The sequence below is a fragment of the Macaca mulatta genome, chromosome 11, assembly GCF_049350105.2.
Source record: "Macaca mulatta isolate MMU2019108-1 chromosome 11, T2T-MMU8v2.0, whole genome shotgun sequence".
Lineage (NCBI taxonomy): Eukaryota > Metazoa > Chordata > Mammalia > Primates > Cercopithecidae > Macaca > Macaca mulatta.
In genome coordinates this window covers 18,125,919-18,146,744 of record NC_133416.1, presented here as the reverse complement: position 1 = coordinate 18,146,744, position 20,826 = coordinate 18,125,919, and the positions used below count along the sequence as shown (strand labels likewise).

General features: G+C 35.3%; 1 protein-coding gene and 1 non-coding gene across 14 annotated transcripts in view; both read left to right on the top strand.

Annotated features, from left to right (window-relative positions):
- EPS8 (EGFR pathway substrate 8, signaling adaptor) overlaps positions 1-20,826 on the top strand; it is a 169,091-nt gene that overhangs the window by 102,352 nt on the left and 45,913 nt on the right. For all 13 annotated transcript variants that reach the window (XM_077952565.1, XM_015151115.3, XM_077952569.1 and 10 more), the window contains 7 exon segments: positions 2,296-2,375; positions 3,920-3,996; positions 14,657-14,724; positions 15,772-15,933; positions 16,061-16,210; positions 19,106-19,188; positions 19,738-19,874. In XM_077952565.1, coding sequence (XP_077808691.1) covers positions 2,296-2,375; positions 3,920-3,996; positions 14,657-14,724; positions 15,772-15,933; positions 16,061-16,210; positions 19,106-19,188; positions 19,738-19,874 — 757 coding nt within the window.
- Positions 13,769-13,872, top strand: LOC114671126 (U6 spliceosomal RNA). The gene has a single exon (XR_003721022.1). It is a non-coding gene; the product is annotated as a U6 spliceosomal RNA (small nuclear RNA).

Here is a 20,826-nt window from a genome sequence, read left to right as displayed (position 1 = left end):
ACATTGAGACAGAGACTTAATTGACTTTCCTAGCCCAATTAGTGCCAAGAATAGTGTTAAAATTCCAGACTATCTCTAGTTCCATAATGTTATTCCAGGCCTCTGTTCTGGCCCAAATTATAGAACGTAGGAATGATGTGCTGTAGTTGGATCCTTTAGGCTTATGAGAGCCAATTGTGAAGGATTTAGGAATTTCGTAAGCTGCTATTAAACCACCGACTGCTTGAAATTGGCCATGGTGGGAATATTTATACCATGGAAATCAATAAGCACTACAAATCAGGCCCTCTGCCTTGTCCCACCCTGAGAATTGGTTTACCAGCACACCACTGATGGTATCTAAGCATAAACTGAAGAAGGAAAACAACAAAAATGGAGCACAGCAATGTAACATACATGTAATTTTATAAGTACAGTGCATGTGCAGGGCAGAAGCCAATCTTTCTTTGCTTCTTAATTTATAAACTTGCTTTTAAGCAGTGGATAGGGAAGCTTGAATTAAATTCCAGTGTTTTGAGGGCCATTCTTATCCATTTTTAAAGAACTAGGTCAAGTCCCAGTCCTTCCAGAAAGTAGACAGTCTTCATGGCCTTTTCCCTCTCCGAACTTCTAACAGATTTAAAATAGAGCTACATACATTGGGACTTAATTCCTTACTATTTGTTTTACGTGAATTAACTTTGTTTCCCTAAGAACACAATAAACTCTTTGAAGAGTGGAACATGAATTTCCTTCTTTCTTTCTTTGAATAAATATGTAATGAACACCTGTTCTGTGCCTGGTACCCTTCTTCTTGTTTGCAAAGCAGAAGTCATCAAACAAAAATTCATGCCTTTTGGCGGCTAAGAGTTTAGTGAAGAGTCAAGTATTAATTTAAGTAAAGGAAAAGTTATGAATGTGATAAATGCTTTGAAAAACTGTTTATAGTGTGGAGAGTGTCTGATAGTGGGATCTTATCTATTCAGGAAGGTCAGTAAAATCTTCCCCTGAGGACACTGTGATTGAAGTGAGACCTGAAGAATGAGAAAGAATTAACTCAAAGTGACCAGATCTTGCATATTATTTCTTTATGTAGGCTTTCTATGCTCTTCCAATCTGAGTTAAGTTCCCTTATTATATGCATCCATGTTATGATGAATGTTCCCTTTGTAATAATATTAATAAGTACAACTGAAAATTTTATCTTTATTCATTATCTGTTTCCCCCCACTAGACTGTAGGCCTATAGTTGGGACCATGTCCGTTTGGTTCACTTTGGTGGTCCTAATATCCATCGCAGGACCTGAAACTTCATAATCAGTATTTGTTCATGCTTTCACCCCCTTGGCCCACAAAGCTGGGTTGTGTCCTGCCTAATTCACAGTTATTGAGAGGACATAGTAATATAATATATTTGAAAAGACAAAAGTCAGAAAAATAAGACAGAATCCAGGATAGCTTAGTGACACAAAACCCGGACAGGACCAAATATCCAGGAGTGAATAGAAATAAATTGGGTACAGCAATGTTGTCGAGAAGAAAGAAAAGGCCATTCCATTTGATAATGAGGAAATTTTACTCATTATTTGTCTTGTTTGAAGTAAGTTTGTTCAATCTGTAAAATAGATTTAAAAATGATTTTTGAGGTTAAACATCTGGTATTGATTTTTAAAGTTATTTTCTTGTGAAAAGTAAAAGAAGCATGTGAATGAAAACTTTCTTGAGAAAAGATATATCCATGTGCATTTGTGCGTTTGACAAAGCACATGTTGTCAAATGTGCTTTGAAGGAAAGAAGAAATAAAAGAAGGGAGGGAGGAAAGAAAACCACTTGTAGGCAAAAAGACTGCAAGGTAACTGTTACCTGGTTGTTAATGATAGGACTCTGGGTGATACTTTTTGCTTTTGTACTTTTCTGTATTTCTCAACTTTTAAAATTAAATGAGTTTCTATTACTTTTATAATGGAACAGTAAACAAAATAACATCTCATAAAAGTGATAGTTGATTATGAGTTTGGGCAGAATGTAGAATTATGTCTGTATGCTTTGAGGACTCAGAACTATATTTTAGATTTTTCTTTTGTTCACCTAAATTGGCTTACAATTTTAACATATTAATTTTAAATGCCGGTCGGATCTTTGTTTAAATGTTCATATATACCTCTGGGGCCTGAGCTCTTTGAGGGTGGAGATCTTTATCTTTGTATTTCTACTATAATTCCTGCAGCAACACATATTTGTTGAATGAATAAGTTTTGAAACTGAGATGTCTTGACCTTTTTATTGCCTTTAATCTATGTGTATTCCTTTTTTTAGAACACACGAGTGAAAGACACAATGAATGGTCATATTTCTAATCATCCCAGTAGTTTTGGAATGTACCCATCTCAGATGAAGTAAGTTGAAAGGTTTATATTTAATATGTTTTGGGGGGATTTGATTTGGTGATTTTAATTGTTTTATATTTTTAGTGAAAAGATTACTTTTATTTTGTTGTGTAGTTCAGTAGTTCATTCTTTATTAATATGTAATAGCTTTGTTACAATACATGTTGTCATTGAAAGTTTACTATGTCTGAGCAGAATAAGATGGTAAAGCAAATAGCCTCATGATAATGATACTGATCTCACACTTGGAAGATGTTTCATTCTAGTACTTTATGTATTATTGCTTTTCATGGAGGAATATATAATCTATTTCAAAACTTTGAATTTCTCTGGTGCATTCTGTTATTGTTATTTGTAAAATATTGGCATTTGAGAAGGGTTAAATGTCATTTAGTATAAACTAATCAAATTATTTACCATTGCGTAAAACTAGAAAAGATCAGGCAAACTAACAAAATAATTCCAGTGGGTCCGGGTATAACTTGAAATCATAACCCTGACTTAATCTTATATATTACAATTAATGTTACTGTTTGACATCGGCCATTGTGATATATATTTTACTCATCATTTTTTCATAACAGGTAATATTTACTATTTCGAGAGAATATAATAAAATGTAATTCTGAATCATGATACTGAAAGCCCTCAATTTGCCATGGCTTTTGCCTATTCTGGAAATGTTACATTAATGGCATCTTTCCACAGACACTGTGCTATTTCTTGAGTCAGTTCCACATACCTTTTCCTCACTTGATTCTCTGCCTGTTTATAGAGCTTCTTTCCATTCATTTAGATTCTGCTTGTATCAATACGGTAGTAAAGTTTTCTTAGATATGTTGATAAAGAGTTAGCCCTTCTTTGATTTTACATGTCATATCTGTTAGTTTTACCTAGATATCACATTCTATTATAATTATTTTATGTACTTGTTTTATTGACAGCACCCTCTTTCCCCCTCTCATACTCCTCATTCTTCTAGGTTTGGGGTCTTAAAAAATGTTTACTGAAAAGATGAATAAAATTCAAATAAAGCACTATTTATTTCACATAGCATATTAGTAACAAGAGGTTAGATAGCCTCCTGCATAGCTGGGATTACAGGTGCCTGCCACCATGCCTAGCTAATTTTTTTTCTTTTTTTGTTTTTGAGACAGAGTCTTGCTCTGTCGCAGGCTGGAGTGCAGTGGTACCATCTCGGCTCACTGCAACTTCCACCTCCTGGGTTCAAGCGATTCTTCTGCTTCAGCCTCCCAAGTAGCTGGAACTACAGGCATGTGCCACCACTCCCAGCTAATTTTGTATTTTCAGTAGAGTCCGGGCTTCTCCATGTTGGTCAGGTTGGTCACGAACTCCTGACCTCGGGTGATCTGCCCACTTCGGCCTCCCAAAGTGCTGGGATTACAGGCGTGAGCGTACCCGGCCATCAGTATGTTCTTTTAAACACATGGTGATTATAGTGCATTGGAATTTTTGTTTTCTAGTTGAGCTTCTATTACTTATATTGGACTTGAACCCAACACAATGACCTTTTTTTTTTTAAATTATTACAGTGGCTACGGATCATCACCTACCTTTTCCCAGATGGACAGAGAACATGGTTCAAAAACAAGTGCGAAGGCCCTTTATGGTAGGTTTATTTGATAGGGTATAATTCTGTTTCTAACCACTTTTTACAAATTACATTTTCAAACTCATGGTTTGAACCCACACACTTAATATTGTTTGGAATGAGGTGGTGACAGCTAAATAAGGATTATTTTAAAGAAGAGTTTTTATAAAAACTACCAAAGCTATGAACTCTGCTTTCTGTTATACATTTTGGAACTACAGATGAAATGTATTGCAGTGCTTTCAGAAGTCCTATGCATGGCACCAATGCCCTAGGTGGCTTTTCCCGTTTACTACTTGTAATAATGTTTGTTGATCTTTATGACTGATCTAGTTGGTGGTGGACTGACAGGTGACAGAACTTTTTCCTCGCAGCTCTTGAATTTTGGGGGGTATTATTACAGTATGTCTAATAGCTGTTATATAATTTCTTTATGCACTGCAAAATAATTACGCTTTTTCCCTGATCTTACTCTCAGCGACCTCTCTGGATTGTCTCACATATACATACTATGTTTTTACACTTCAGATATAAAATGGAAGTCATAAGTAACAAAAAGTCGAGGACTCCTGAAATTTACCACATATGTTTAGGATGGCATGTATTTGTATAGGGTCTGGATGGCCACTAACAATAAAGAATGAGAATAATACTCAGGTTAATAGCAAAGACTCTGGAACCAGACTTCCTAGGTTCAAATTCAGTTATTTATTATCTGAATGATCTCGGGCAAATTAATTTACATGTATGTGCCTAATTTTGCTTATCTGTGTAATGAGGGTATCTCATAGGGTTGAAATGAGCGTTAAATAAGTTAGTACATGCAAAATACTTAGAACTGTTCTTGGCAAGCAGAAAATGCTGTATGTGTTTGCTATTATTATTGTTGATATTATTGTTATTATGTACTATAGGAACCAACAGCATTTTCTAAATTGTGGAATTCTTTTTTACATTATCTAGATCTACAGCTTCTTGGCTATTGTAAGAATAAACAATTCTAAGGTTTTGTGATTGTTTTTCTACCTATGGTTTTAGTGAATTGGCATTATCACTGAAATCAGACCTTCATAAAATGGATTTAATACCATACATGCCTATACTTTTTATAGCCTTATTAATCTGATTATTGTTGGTTTCAGTTTATCAAGTATTGTGACATTCTTACCGTGGTCTAATAGCTATGAATTGTAGATCTAGAGAATGTATTCAATAAATATTTTGTCATTAATATGTGTACAGAACAGGACCAAAAATATATGACCCCTGACTTTAAGGGACTTATAGTCTGGAGAATAACTTGAAGATAGCAGGAAAAAGATTTTTTTGATAAGAATAAAACATATTCTTTCAGCCTTTCATTTGAAGACAGATATTTATTAAGTACAGTATTTATTAAGTATGTTATGCCATGATCTTCATAGTCTTTATTTCTGTGTACTTTCATTCATTTCAAAGATGACTAAGAGATGGCTGTTGCCTGTGTGCCATTTTGGTGCAATAGACTAGTAAACACATTGTTATAATAAAGGGCTAAATGTGCTTAGATGGTAGTGTGTATGAGGTGCAATGGTGAGGGTTGGTCAGAAAGGATTTAATGGGGGAATTGAGCCTTGAGCTGAGCTGTGAAAGTTATATTGTGTTCTTCGGCATTTCAGGGGCCAGAGGATGCTACAGACAGTATGAAACCCTTTTAAGCGGGACTGTCAAGGCTGTGAAGGTGGCCCATATTTGTCTTGTTCACTTCAGGATTCCCTGTGCTTATTGGCATAGTGGCTAATATATAATTTATGCTCAGAAATACTTGCAGAATGAGTGTAATGAATTAATGAGATGCAAGCAATTTGGTGTTAACTGGAGAGTGCATGGTGGTGCATTGGGAAATAAGATTGAAAAAGTGAACATAGACCACATTGGGAAGAATTATATTAAGGAATTTAGGCATTGTTTACAATGAATGAGCAGCCTTTGATGTGTTTTAATCAGGATAGTAATAGGTCTGAGTTGCTCTGGCTCACTCTGGTAGTAATATCAAGGATGAATTTGATGACTATGCATGGAAATAAGTGAATCAGAGATATAAGTAATATGGCAAATTAGACACCTAATAATAGCCTAAAGATTTTAATAAGGAGAAAGAGTATTAATCCTCTCACAAATACCACAGATCTAAAATCTAATTTCAGAGAGCTAAGAAAGAAATAAGAATAGAATATAGAACTCACCTGTAAATTTTAATGTTTATATTGTATTAGAAGCAACTGTATAAAATCTTAGATCCAAGGATTGAAAACTCTTACTTTTATTTTATTTTATTTTATTTTTTTGGAGACAGAGTCTCGCTTTGTTGCCCAGGCTGGAGTGCATTGGCATGATATCGGCTCACTGCAACCTCTGCCTCCTGGGTTCAAGCAATTCTCTTGCCTCAGCATCCAGAGTAGCAGGGACTATAGACCCGTGCCACCACATCTGGTTAATTTTTGTATTTCTAGTAGAGACGGGGTTGCTCACGCCTGTGATCCCAGCACTTTGGGAGGCCAGGGTGGGTGGATTACTTGAGGTCAGGAGTTCGAGACCAGCCTGGAAAATCATTAGCTTTTAAGCAGTAAATTTTATTTCCCTCCTTTTACATATAAAGCAAAGTGAGGCCTCCTTTGCAAGTTAGATGATTGTCAAAGTCACATAACTTAGAACTTGATTACAATGTAACAATTTTGTAGACTATACTGAAAATGAACAGTGACTGTTCATTTTCATTTCTGGGGCAAATCCGGCCGGGCGCGGTGGCTCAAGCCTGTAATCCCAGCACTTTGGGAGGCCGAGACGGGCGGATCACGCGGTCAGGAGATCGAGACCATCCTGGCTGACACGGTGAAACCCCGTCTCTACTAAAAATACAAAAAACTAGCCGGGCGAGGTGGCGGGCGCCTGTAGTCCCAGCTACTCGGGAGGCTGAGGCAGGAGAATGGCGTGAACCCGGGAGGCGGAGCTTGCAGTGAGCCGAGAGCTGGCCACTGCACTCCAGCCTGGGCGGCAGAGCGAGACTCCCTCTCAAAAAAAAAAAAAAAAAAAAAAAAGAAAGGGGCAAATCCAAGAAGCATTTATAGGGAGGAAATAAGTCTTAGCAATGGATTAGGCTTAAAAGTAAGATGGCTTTAAGTTGCAGATGTGGTTTCTTTCCTCTTTGTTTCTAATACCCACCACTGTCTCTCAACACACTGCACAAAGACATACACATAGTACTTTCCCTCTGAGAGTTCTCAGAAAAAGCCTATGGAATGAATGGACAGATGGATGAATGACAAGGGAGAAATATGTTCATGTTTTGAAGATAGCTTTGCAATAAACAGATTCTAGTTGAAGTTTTATTTAGGTAGCTTTGGGAATGTTTAGCATCCCAGTCTGCATAGTTTTAACTTATATATAGCGTCTATTGTCACATGCTAGAAGTACGCATATTATAACAACATGAAAAAGAGACAGGCTTGAGACCCGGCCACATGGAAAAGGCAGCCCTAAATATTCAGAAGGGAGATGAATCTGAATGATTTAGTGTAAAGGTAAGGAATGCAGCCCCCGAGTTTCACAGCACATAAGCTAATGTGCACACACACGATCCTTTGTCACCCAGAAGAGATTATATGTATCTTCAAAACATGAACATATTTCTCCCTTGTCATTCATCCATCTGTCCATTCATTCCACAGGCATTTTCTGAGAACTCTCAGAGGGAAGGCACTATTTGTGTGTTTTGTGTGGTGTGTTGAGATACAGTGGTGGGTATTACACAAAGAGGAAGGAAACCACATCTGCAACTTAAACAGTGTGTGCTGGCAGTGTCTCTTCTTAACTGGAAATTTAGTAAAGAGATTTGTGATATAGTTTGTTTTCTCACAGTTTATGCATCTTATGTAAAATTTATCCTTTTACAATTTTAAATGAGTTGAAATCATCTTCCAAGAATTAATTTGCCTTCATGAACATCTTTGTAATAGGAGGATACTGTCTTGTGCACTGGAACATGAATGTTCACACTGTTTTTTACGCACTGACCACAGTCTAGCTACTCTATCTGAAGTTTCATGTAGAGTTTTTCATGAGAACACTTTTCAGGTCTGACACCATAACGGGCCACCCGGATTGCTTCCACTGAATGTGCTCAGAAAGGCAGCAGGGGTTTTGGAGGCCAGAGGATCTGAATCATGGTACTGCTACCAAATGGCTGCTGTTTTGCACAAATGATTGACCCCAGTTTCCTCATGTATAAAATAAAAACGATAATAACTCTGTGGTAAGTTTATATGAGAAAACAGAAGTAATGACGCCATCATGGAAATGGGGAGTGGTACTGGAGAGTCACTTTCTGTCCCGGGTCCTCAGATTCATCAAGATTCTCAAATTTAATATTTTGATATTACCTCCAAATGTTAGACAATTCATTATAGTGATATTTTGACAGAATCAAGAGGTGACTTTCATTATATATTTTAAAACTTATATTCCATATTCACTCCCTATAATGTTCTAGAAATATTTTTTACAAGTGGTATAAATGTATTGTGAACTATGCTTGTATATGACAATAAATTTGCTTATTTGAGAACATATTAATTTATTCAAGGAAAATAGTGAAAATATGTAGCAATTTTAATAACTCGATTTTGACATTTTTAAATTATCACACAAGAAATTTTTGAGCCAGCATATGAAAGACTCTGCATCATTATCGTCCCTGACACCATAACACTTCCTTAGGAAGATAAATGTTAATTTCTCCCTCCTCCAGTTATCTCATGACAGTAACATTTTATTTAGCTACTGTTATCAGAATACTGGAAATTTTATAATTTTTTTCCAGCTAGGCTGTCTGTCAAAGCCTTTAAGCACTAAAATTTAAAATTGTTCTTAAGGGAAATACCTGGAAAGTATATTAAATATTCCCTTCCCTTGGGTCTGACAGCGGTTGGTGCCAGATCTTCCTGGTACATGATCTTCTTAGTGACAAAGGATCATGTGTGTGCACATTAGCTTATGCACTGTGAAACTCAGGGGCTGCATTCCTTACCTTCACACCAAATCATTCGGATTCACCACCCTTTTGAATATTTAGGGCTGCTTTTTCCATGTGGCTGGGTCTCAAGCCTGTCCCTTTTCCATGTTGTTATAACCTGTGAGCTTCTAGCATGGCTTCTGATATCTATGGGCCGGGAAACTACATAAAAAATGTTCTTAGTAAATAGGTTCTAAGTGGGGACTTGAGAGTCTTTTTTTTTTTTTTGAGACGGAGTCTTGCTCTGTCGCCCAGGCTGGAGTGCAGTGACGCGATCTTGGCTCACTGCAATCTCCGCTTTCTGGGTTCACGCCATTCTCCTGCCTCAGCCTCCCGAGTAGCTGGTACTACAGGTGCCCTCCACCATGCCTGGCTAATTTTTTTGTATTTTTAGTAGAGACTGGGTTTCACCGTGTTAGCCAGGATGGTCTCAATCTCCTGACCTCGTGATCCGCCTGCCTCCGTCTCCCGAAGTGCTGGGATTACAGGCGTGAGCCACCGCGCCCAGCTGGGAGAGTCTTTTCCACTACAGTCTGTATGTTAAAATATGCACGTGTTAATGTATAGACATGGTGACATCTCTAACAAACACTCAGAGGACTTCATTTATTTAAGTGTGGGTATTATGCTATGTTCTAAATAGCTGGACTTTCTAGAACGGTAACTTCTCTTTAAATTAGATATTGCTTAATTTGGAATGTGATCATTTCATGAATTACCAACTGCTTAAAGTCATTTTGTCTCTAGAAAACTCATTTCATTGAATTACCAATTAGCGATATTTTGTTGTCATTACCAACACCTACAGTTAACTTTGAGATTTTATTATTGGGAGGACACACAATATTGGGTCAGTATGATAGAAAGGTACTCTTTTAAGTCTCATTTTATTTTTATTTTTATTTTTTGAGATAGGGTCTCGCTCTGTCACCCAGGCTGGAGTGCCGTGGCACAATTTCAGCTGACTGCAATCTCCACATCCTAGTTCAAGTAATTCTCCTGCCTCAGCCTCCTGAGTAGCTGAAATTATAGGCATGTGCCACCACACCTGGCTAATTTTGGTATTTTTAGTAGAGACAGCCTTTCGCCATGTTGGCCAGGCTGGTCTTGAACTCCTGACCTCAAGTGATCTGCCTACCTGGGCCTCCCAAGTACTGGGATTGCAGGTGTGAGCCACCACGCCTGGCCTTAAGTCTTATTTTAACCTTAAGTTTAAACTGCTTTGTGATGTTAACAAGTAGGAAAATATATTTGTGTTTTTCCATCTTTGTTTTTTCTTTTCAAGGAGGTATTGGTAAGAATTGAGTATGAGTAACTTATAAACTGCATGGTGAATTTCTGTATAGTTGGGTTTACTATAAACTTTAGTTCTACAGAGTGCTTGATTCAACTGTCTTGTAGCAGTGTTCCTGAATTTTTCTTAACACATATCCATTCCATATTTTATCCTTTTCATACCTAGCTTTCTTTCTCTTCATGTGTCTCTCTATCTCCTGATCTTGGTTTGGAGCTAGCCTCTCTGTTTAATTGTTATAATTAAAGCCCAAGCAACTTCTTACACATTCAAGTAGCACTTAAGAGTGAAAATCTGTTTCTCTTTTGCCCATCCTTATTATTTACGGTATGTATTTTACTTAGAGAAAACATTGAAATCTTTTTTTTTTAACAGAACAAAATTTTTTTTTTAAATTCTTAAGATGTAAATGGCTTCTAATTCATTAAATAGTATTAGGAAATTGAGCTAAATGTTTGAGTCAAAAATTCAGCTTGATAGAATGTGGCAGAGCAATTGACTCAAAAAGACAGTTTGGCAGTTTTCCCAACTTAGCTGAAAATTTTAAAACTCCTTTTTTACCTCATGGAATAAGCCATTTTAATAATTTGTTGAACAGGTCAATAAAATTACTTCTTAAATAATGTAGTTTTAAAGAAATGATTTTGTTTATTCTTCATAATGGTATCTTGGTTCAGATACTCATTTGTCAAACTGTGATTGTAGTTGCCTGATATTGAGAGCTTGTAATTATCACTCAGTGCTCACCACTGATTCCCATTAAGCACCTCTCCTCTACGGAATAAATACACTTAGACACTAAGATACTGGGAAAGGAATTCTCCTTTACTGTGGTTGAAAGTTTTCGTTAAGTGTAAAGTAATATGAGTTCTAGCCCATTGTTTTATTTAGAGAGAGGAGTACTCAGCAGCTGCTTTTATGTTACTTTTTTCTTGCTAGTGGCCAAATCCTTACTCTCTAAGGAACATTTTTGTTTTCAGAGAAAGAGAACAAAAATTCTAAATATTAGCTGTATCTCTGAATATTAGCCGTTTCAAATGTTATATTATGCGTAAACAGCAATGCAGGTAAAGGGGAATTAAGTATAAATACCAAGACCTGGATGCTTTTTATACTTGTAGTTCAACTAATTAACAAATTAAATGAAACCTAAATTTAGTATTTCTGATCTGGGAGTTGAATATCAGTTTTTGCAATAGTGTATAATAAAATTGTATGTAAAGATTTTTCATCACTGGTTACTGAATTCATGCAATTCTGTCTGTTTGGAGTTGTACATTCTGGACCATAACATAAAAGCTAATAGGCAAAATAGTGAAACACAACCAGTGGTTCTATAGGCAAGTAAGTTTCATCCTACCTCTAATTGATTCTGAGAGAGAAAGAGAGGCAGGGGCCAGAATTGGAGGGGAAATAGACTTAGTCTTATGTTGGGAGTTGAGCAGCTTGTACTACTAGAAAGCTAAAACCCTACTGCCATATTTATTCATGTATTCATGTATTTATTATTTAATATACTATTTGACCATATTTACATTCTTAATTTGGAAAGGAAAATGTTCTGCTTAAAGAGATAGTATATAGTAGATGAGTTGCACACTGTTTTATCAAGTTCATTCTAACATGCAGCCAAGGATGAGAACCACTGTTAGCAACAGTGGTGAATTTCATTAGAGGATTCATCTTGAGTAGTGTCGAGAGATTTTGGTTAGGCTTTTTATACTGTTTTAAGGCTTTGGTGAGATTTCTAGCTTAGGAGCCTAATTACTATTTATACCAGTTCTTGTGAATATATATGATTCTCATAAAAAAGAAATGTATTATAATTGCCTTTTAGGAAATGTCTTTCAAAATTGCCTATTAAAATGTTAATATTAACCTTTATTTATGGATTGACTTAAAAATCACTGGAACTACTAATTTATTTATAAATCCATTTTATGGCATTTATACATTTTTAGGATCTTTAAAAGGTAGTTTCTTATACAACTTATTTAGTGTACAACATAGGAGAGAAAGCAGCTTAGGAATTCCTAAAGCAGGTTCTTAATTTGGAATATTAGAAATGACATCATATCTTCTAGGCAATCAGAGTGATCAGTTAATGTCACACTGTTTAAAAATGCTATCAGATAGTTTTTCTTTTCATTTCTGTAAATTATATTTCTGTGGGATTGGGAAACTATATGCTAGGAAATCGGGAGGTCAGGGATAAATTCTTAATACTTCATAATGAGAATATCTAAATAGAAACACAGTGTTTCAGATCTTCAGCTGTTGTATTTGCCAATAAATTACCCAAAAGACAAGCATTTGAACATCCAGGAGTTCCCATATCATGACTGGGTGTCACGGCAACCACTGCCATTTCTTTTACTGTCCTAAGGTCAGATCAAAGCAAGCAGAATGCTCCTGCTGTGAATCTGTCATGGACAGTTGTGTTAGAATATGGTGAGCCAGGGACTCTGAAATAGTGATTGTTTCTAGATGTGGTTTTGTGAAATATATTCCTGAATTATATATTGTATTACAAGAGTCGTAACGGCTGTCGCAAGGATAATTATCCATGCGTTAATATCTCACACTGATTAATCCGCAACAGCTAATCAGAAAAATCATGGTCGTTCACTTTTTAAAAATATATAGAATACAGTCATGTAAGTGAAGGTTTATGTTTTGTTATATTGGGAGAGAAAATTTTAGGTGAAACCAGATCTTTCATTTTGATGCCATTATTTTGGTAGGACCAGATGGATCATACTTCCTCAGGTCGTCATCCAAACAAAAAAAGAAAGGTAGCAGAGAGTGAATTTTGTAGTGCTTCTGTTTTTATTAAGTAATTTTAATGCTGCAAAAGCAAAAATGGAATGTATTGGAGTATCAGAGTAATATTGATACAAGGATATGGAGATTTTAATCTAAATTGTACAAGTAAATATAAATGAAAAGTTACTTTCATATGTGTTGTAAAACGAAAATTTATTAAGTTTTCTTAAAATTCTGTGTTAACGTTCTGAGTCTGCATATGTACATTATGCACTTTATATTTTTGTACTTGCTCAGCTTTTATGTTCAGCAGAACTTTCCAAACAACTTATCTGTTATAGAATAACTATATTAACTAAAATAAATAGGTTTACATTTACAAAGAAAACAGGTTGTTGGGGAAGCTAAGGCATATCTATATGTCAGAATGTTAAATCCTTAAAGGCCTGTAGGTTTGACCTTGTTTAACCCTTTTATTTTACAGTAAGGGTGCTGAGGCCCAGGGTATTAAGTGTCTTGCCCAAATTTAGTTTCCTACTTAGTGACACAGCTGAAGCTGGGAGAACAAATCTGACAGTTCCCTCTCAAAGTTGTTTTTCATCATAGCATTCTGTTTAGAAGAAACAGGGCAACTCTGAATTTACAAATAAGCAAGTTGCTTGATTAGAAAGCAACAAATAGTGCTCACTTTGGCAGCACATATACTAAAATTGGAATGATACAGAGATTAGCGTGGCCTCTGTGCAGGGATGGCATGCAAATTCATGAAGTGTTCCATATTTTAAAAAATAATACAAATTTTAAAAAGACAGTAACAAATGCCAAATATTACCAACATACTTTTTATATTTTAATGTTAGTTTTTGGTTTTGCAGCATTTCAGAAAAGAAAATTAAAGGTTTCTTTTTGCTTTTTAAGTAGTTTGGTGCAATAACTTTCTACCTGACTTTCTCATTTTTCCTATCAACTTATATTTATGATTCAAAGTATCACATTTGTGTGTTCTGTAGATGTGTGAAAACTGTTAATATTTAATGGCAAGCCATGTGATTGAATCATGCTTTAAATCTCCTCTAACACTATCCCAGTTTGGATACTGCAAAAGAAGTTGTTCCTTGTAGTGTCTATGATTTTAATAATGTAGTCTAACTCATATAATACAGTATCTATGACAATATTTGCAATTATATTTTGCTATCAGTGCAGTAACAGATGAAATTTGTAAGCCAGTTGTAATTGATTTGTCAAAACAGTAGGTCCCTGACTGATAAAAAAAAACCTTTAGAGGAAATAACTTTTTTTCTTATAGTATTTATAATCTTGTTAACCTTTGGAATTCTAAAAACATATAGTGGATCAAATTGTTCTTGCCTATTATTTAGACGTTCTTGTGGTTTTTAGATTTACTGTGAATAATGAGTGTTTTCAGATATACCACACAATGGCAACTTGTCAGCTACTGTATTTATACGTGAGATAGACTAGTTTTAGAGATAGCCACATGATACCAATATATGAACTTCAGCTTATTAGGCGACAAATCATGGCTTTTTCAATTTCTCTTTCAGAACAAAGGAAGAATTATGCACGGGACAGTGTCAGCAGTGTGTCAGATATATCTCAATACCGTGTTGAAGTAAGATGCTTTGGCATTTGCTAGTATTTAGAGTGACACTTGAGGAACATAAACGTTGGAAGTTAAATCAGAATTCAGTTTTATTTCATTCTTATGATGTATTTTAAGTTGCACTGACCTTTTTGTTTAGGTTTTTTTAAAACAGATGTTACATGTAAAATATCTTGTTAGTCTGTGGTCTATTTTCATAAAGAATGATTTAAAATCATAACTACTACTCATTTATCATTGCCAGTCTTATTTCATTTAAAAAAGGATAATGGCTTCTACTTTGTGCTGTAGAATCTTCTCGAAATTAAGCCTTTGACAGTTTCAGTGAGCAGTTTAGTTTCTAGTTTAACTAAAGTTATTACTAGTTCTAGTTAAATAAGGGTTATTTTTAAGTTTTGGCTCTCTTTTAAGATATTTGCTCTTGGTTGGAATTTATCTAGATGACCTCTGCTTATAATAGAAAATATTTAAGCAGAGAAGTAATTTTTAAATTGCTCTTATTTCCAGTTTTCTACCTATCTCAAGCATGCTTAATCAAATTCAAACAGTTTTGTTTCAGTAAGTGGTTTTAGTGGATTGAATAGTTTGACAGCTCCTGTAGGCTAGAATTGTGCTGTTGCTACAATCAGTGTCCATAGTTTTAAAGCTCCCATACAGATAGCCTGCTGTTTAAATGCTGCTAGGTTCAGCATTTAAATAACCATAATAGAGTATAAAATAGGGAAAAGTATACTTAAAGAGAATATTATTTAAGCTGTTAAGAAGTTGTTTTAATATCATGTTTATGTAGTTCAACATGGCTCAGTATGAAAGAGATTTAGGTATCTTATGAGTCAAAACACCATTTCTTCTATTCAAAAAAACCCCAAAAATCCCTGCTTGGCTTTATTCTCTCGTTAAAATAGTCATGAAGTTTTAAGAGCACTTTATGTTTGTCGTTCTCTGCTAGCTGACCTCAGGTTAATTTGATTTTCTTTTGGAAAATGTATTGGAAATGTAAGAGGTTGTATGTATTTGTATCTGTTATAAATCCTTTTCCTTTTTGCCAATCGTAAGCACTTGACTACATTTATCCTGGATCGGAAAGATGCTATGATCACTGTTGATGATGGAATAAGGAAGTTGAAATTGCTTGATGCCAAGGGCAAAGTGTGGACTCAAGATATGATTCTTCAAGTGGATGACAGAGCTGTGAGCCTGATTGATTTAGAATCAAAGGCAAGTGTGTAAAATTTATACTATTTTATTTTCAAGAAAATGCCACTAATATTAATGTTTACAGTCATTTCAGATTGTTTGAAAATGGGTGGAAGTTTGAAAAATAAAATGTTTACTTTATTTATAGAATGAACTGGAGAATTTTCCTTTAAACACAATCCAGCACTGCCAAGCTGTGATGCATTCATGCAGCTATGATTCAGTGCTTGCCCTGGTGTGCAAAGAGCCAACCCAGAACAAGCCAGATCTTCATCTTTTCCAGTGTGATGAGGTTAAGGTAAGAGAATGGTGAAATTTTTGTTTCCTCTTTAAGCAGACGTTCTGGCAGCTTTTGAATTACCTATTTTGATAATATATCTCATATTAGGTACTAGATTTTTAGTTTCTGAGGATCTTGTAAGGAAAACAAATACCTTAGTATCTTCCTTAGGATTTCCATGGCAAGTAAATAAAGAAATTAGGGTGATGTTAATAAAATCAGGGGCAGGCAGAGTAGCTCATACTTGTAATCCCAGTGCTTTGGGAGGCCGAGGCTGTAAGATGGCTTGAGGCCAGGAGTTCAAGCCCAGCCTGGACAACATGGCAAGACCAGTCTCTACTGAAAAGGTTTAAAAAATTAGCCAGGTGTGGTTGTACATACTTGTAGTCTCAGCTACTCAGGTGGCTGAGAGAGGAAAATCTGTTGAGCCAGGAGTTGGAGATTACAGGGAGCTATAATCGACCCTCTGCACTCCAGCCTGGGCAACAGAGTGAGACTGTGTCTCTTAAAAATAAGAGGCATTCTGTTTTTTTTTTTTTTAAAGGATAGATAATATATTAAATTCACATCAAATGCCTTAAACTTATAATTAAAAATTGATTGTTCAGAAATCATGCTTTGTGGACAGTAAATAATCATGTAATTCTAATTTATTCTGCACTAATGACATAGCGTGGATTACTGCAATGAAGTACTTAGACATTTCCCACGATATTGATTTAAAGTTCACCATTTAATTATGTGATTCGAATCGTTGCTCAGGATTTGTAATTCCCAAATGATACGTGAAAATGGATGAGCCAGTAATAACACGATGTGTCCTGAAAGTTTCTATTTCAAAGTATAGTGTAATTTCAAATGATTATAATTTGTGATGCTTTATTGGACCTTAGAAGTTATCTTCAACCTTGAATGTGTTTATTTCCTGAGTTGTTTTCTTTAAAAGAGAAATCATTTTGTGTTAATTGGTACTTTGCTAAAGCAGTGATTTAACATTTTGATGATATATTATAAAATATCCATGTAATTTTATCTTATAAAGAACTTTTAGGAGATTAGCACAGTCACTTGATCTTTTCTGTATTTTTTGACATTTAAAGATGATAGATAAAGTAAAATTGACTGTAAACTGTGTTTCATAATTTTCTTCTAATTTCAATTTACATCACAGATGACTTTCTAAAAACCTTCTTCTAAAAGAACTGGCATTTAAGTAATTTGTGTAAGTGATATTCATCAGATTTTTGTATAGTGCCTTTTGAAAGTCATAGTATATTATAATTTTTGTAAGGTTAGATATATTCAATAAATATTAAAGGGAACATTTTGCTTTAAAAATATAGTGAAATTTAATTCAAACATATATAAACCAGAGGCCTAAGTTAAAAAACATTTCAGATTTGATGTTTGTATCTGTGCTCTAAAAAGCCCCCCGGGAGCTAAAAGTTACTATGCCATAGTGTAAAGCTTCTGAATTTTAAGTTTGGGAACAAAGGGTTTGCTTTATTTGATATGGAATGGTAATGATAATGGATTCAAAATGTATTTACTGAATATAGTTCTGTCCTAACTCCAAAAGCTCACATACCACAGAGCACCATATGCATTTACTCATTGGTTTTATACTCTGCATATGAGACCTTTTTCCCTTGGCTGGTTAAAAGTATAAACGCAATGAAAAATGCAGTTTATTTTATATGGCTCATTGTGCAATATTGTTTTTGATTTTTAAAGTTTCTTTATTATAGGACTTCATGCAATGCTCCTGCCCACCTTTGCAGCAAAATTTTTCTTAGAAATATAATAGCCCCAGTATAAGAAGTTGATGATTCCTAGGCATCTTCAGTTTTTGTTTGGGGTTTTTTAAAAAAAAAAATAATTATTTTTAATTAACTGTCTTTTCATCTTCAGTTTTAGTATCCTATGTAACAGAAAGCCTTTGACAGGATGTTTGTAATGTCTTATTGAAACTTAATGCTCTTAGGAAGTCACACTGGACTGGGATGCATTGGCACTCTCATTTAACGAGCAATGTGACCTTGGCCAGGCCCTTTCATACAAGTACTCCTCAGTTTTATTAATTAGAAGGAACTGATGAGATGCTCTTTTAAATATCCCATCATTTCCAAAATTTTATGATTATCGATGCTTACTGTAAAAGAAATACAACGTACATATTTGAGAAAACATTACATACAACAAGGAGGCACAAACATAGATGGTGCATCTCATCAACATTCTAATATAGAGTGATAATGACTGGCTCTAAACAAACTTTGCAACCAAACAAAAACTTCTTATCTGTGAATCTCACATTGATCCCCAAGAAATATCTAACTGAATGTTCTTATTGGAAAAGTATTGGAAAAGTTAATTGTTTGTAGAAAGTTAGCTTTTACCTGAAGTGACAAAATAAAGTGGTTACCCAAAAGGGTACAACCTAGTATTGGAGTTTATCTCATGGGTGTAGTGGATTTGCCTTAAACCCAAAGATATGTTTTGCTGGGTTAATAGGTATCCAGTGGATCTTGAGGATGAGAAAGGGAAGGAACTCTGTCTGTTCTATGTGTGGGAATCTCTAACCCCTTAATTTCTTCCCAATTAGAGATTTTTACTCAGTTTCATTTTTAGCATATGCATATCCATTCTTTGCCTCCTTCATTGCCTTTATTCAATGATAGTTTCCCTTTAAGATAATCTTTAAACATTTCTTCAGTTTTTAAAATCTTATCATTATATAGTTCACCATTATAAAAACCACAAGAGTCATGTTTCACAACATTTTTATAAAAAGATTTTTACATCAAGATGCTTACTGATTCAGACAAGGAACAATTCCTTTTCCTGTTTTAAACTACATATCAAGACTCGGAAAAATCTATCAACTTACAGGTAACTTGTATCTCCTTGCAGGCAAACCTAATTAGTGAAGATATTGAAAGTGCAATCAGTGACAGTAAAGGAGGGAAACAGAAGAGGCGGCCTGATGCCCTGAGGTAAAAACATTAAAAGAAATCAAGGGGTGGAATTGATTTGTTTCTAAGGCTTTTTTCCCCCAAAGAGTTAGAAGAATTATTTTCCATGGAAGTATATTATTATGTTGTATAGATCATAACCTGTAGTCTCAACACATTTGTTCTCCCAAGTTTGTCAGTGCGTTTGCTCCTTTGCTCTCCATATTTTTGATCTTTCTCTGATATGGCTTCACTTGGGTTGGAAGTCACAGGGTCATGAAAGATGAGTGGCATTTGAAGAGAAGGTATCTTAGGGAAATACAAGCTAGACAGTAGGATTGTAATTGTTCCATGGCCCTTCCAAATCACATGAGACTCAGAAAGAAAATCAACCTAGTTTTCAGCTGACTATTAATTTTTTTTATTTCATATGCATTCATAAATATGCATAATATGGAATGCTTAGGAAATCCTTATTGCCCCTTGACATAGTTGTTTCTGAATTTTAATAACTAGTACCACAAGTTGAGTTAATTGATATGTTATAGAAATAGAGATGGTAAAAATTCTATTTGTTTTCATCTTTTTAAGGATGATTTCCAACGCAGACCCTGGTATACCGCCCCCACCCAGAGCTCCTGCCCCTGCGCCCCCTGGGACCGTCACCCAGGTGGATGTTAGAAGTCGAGTGGCAGCCTGGTCTGCGTGGGCAGCCGACCAAGGGGACTGTGAGTCTTCCTAGAATTAATACTTATTGAACACTTACTTTGGGTTGGGGCATAGGTCTTGCTTTCAAATTCTGATGCTGATTTCAGAACTGAAGCTTGAGGTTACTTTTTAAAAAATCAAATCTGGCTGGGCACAGTGTCTCATGCCTGTAATCCCAGCACTTTGGGAGGCTGAGGCGGGCGGATCACCTGAGGTCAGGAGTTCGAGACCAGCCTGACCAATATGATGAAACCCTGTCTGTACTAAAACTACAAAAATGTGGTGAGCGTGGTGGCAGGCACCTGTAACCCCAGCTACTGGGATGGCTGAGACAGGAGAATCGCTTGAACCCGGGAGGCGGAGGTTGCAGTGAGCTGAGATCACGCCATTTCACTCCAGCCTGGACAACAAGAACAAAACTCCATTTCAAAAAAAAAAAAAAATCAAATCTTAGGTGAAAGAAAGTTAAGCCTTGAATTTTGTTAAGATTATTATCTGTAAGAGTTCAGACCCACCATTTAATAAACATGGTGTTAGGGTTAGAGTCTTTTTTTTTTTTTCTTTTCTTTTTTTTTTTTTTTTAATGCTAAGAGAGGAAGTTTCACTTGATTGACAGTTAAAAAGATGGCAACAAAATATGTACAGGTTTTTTTAAAGACCGCAATTAAAATTATTTCCAATTTTTTATTATTTAACTACAGTCCCTTTGTGGACAAGTTTGTCATATTGATGGAAAGGTTGTCAGGACAGTGGTTGGCTGCTGGCAGTGGAGAAGGGTAAAAGGTATCCATCATACGACTGTACTGTACTTGTCAAGTGGGCCCTATGAGCGTGGCATCATTTCACCTTGGCATTCTGTTTAAAAACAATTATAACATAGAACTTAGCGTTACTGTTTTTTTAAAAAATATAACCTTATATATTTTTATTTTACAAATAATCATTATGTAAAATTTGAAAAATTTGGAATGC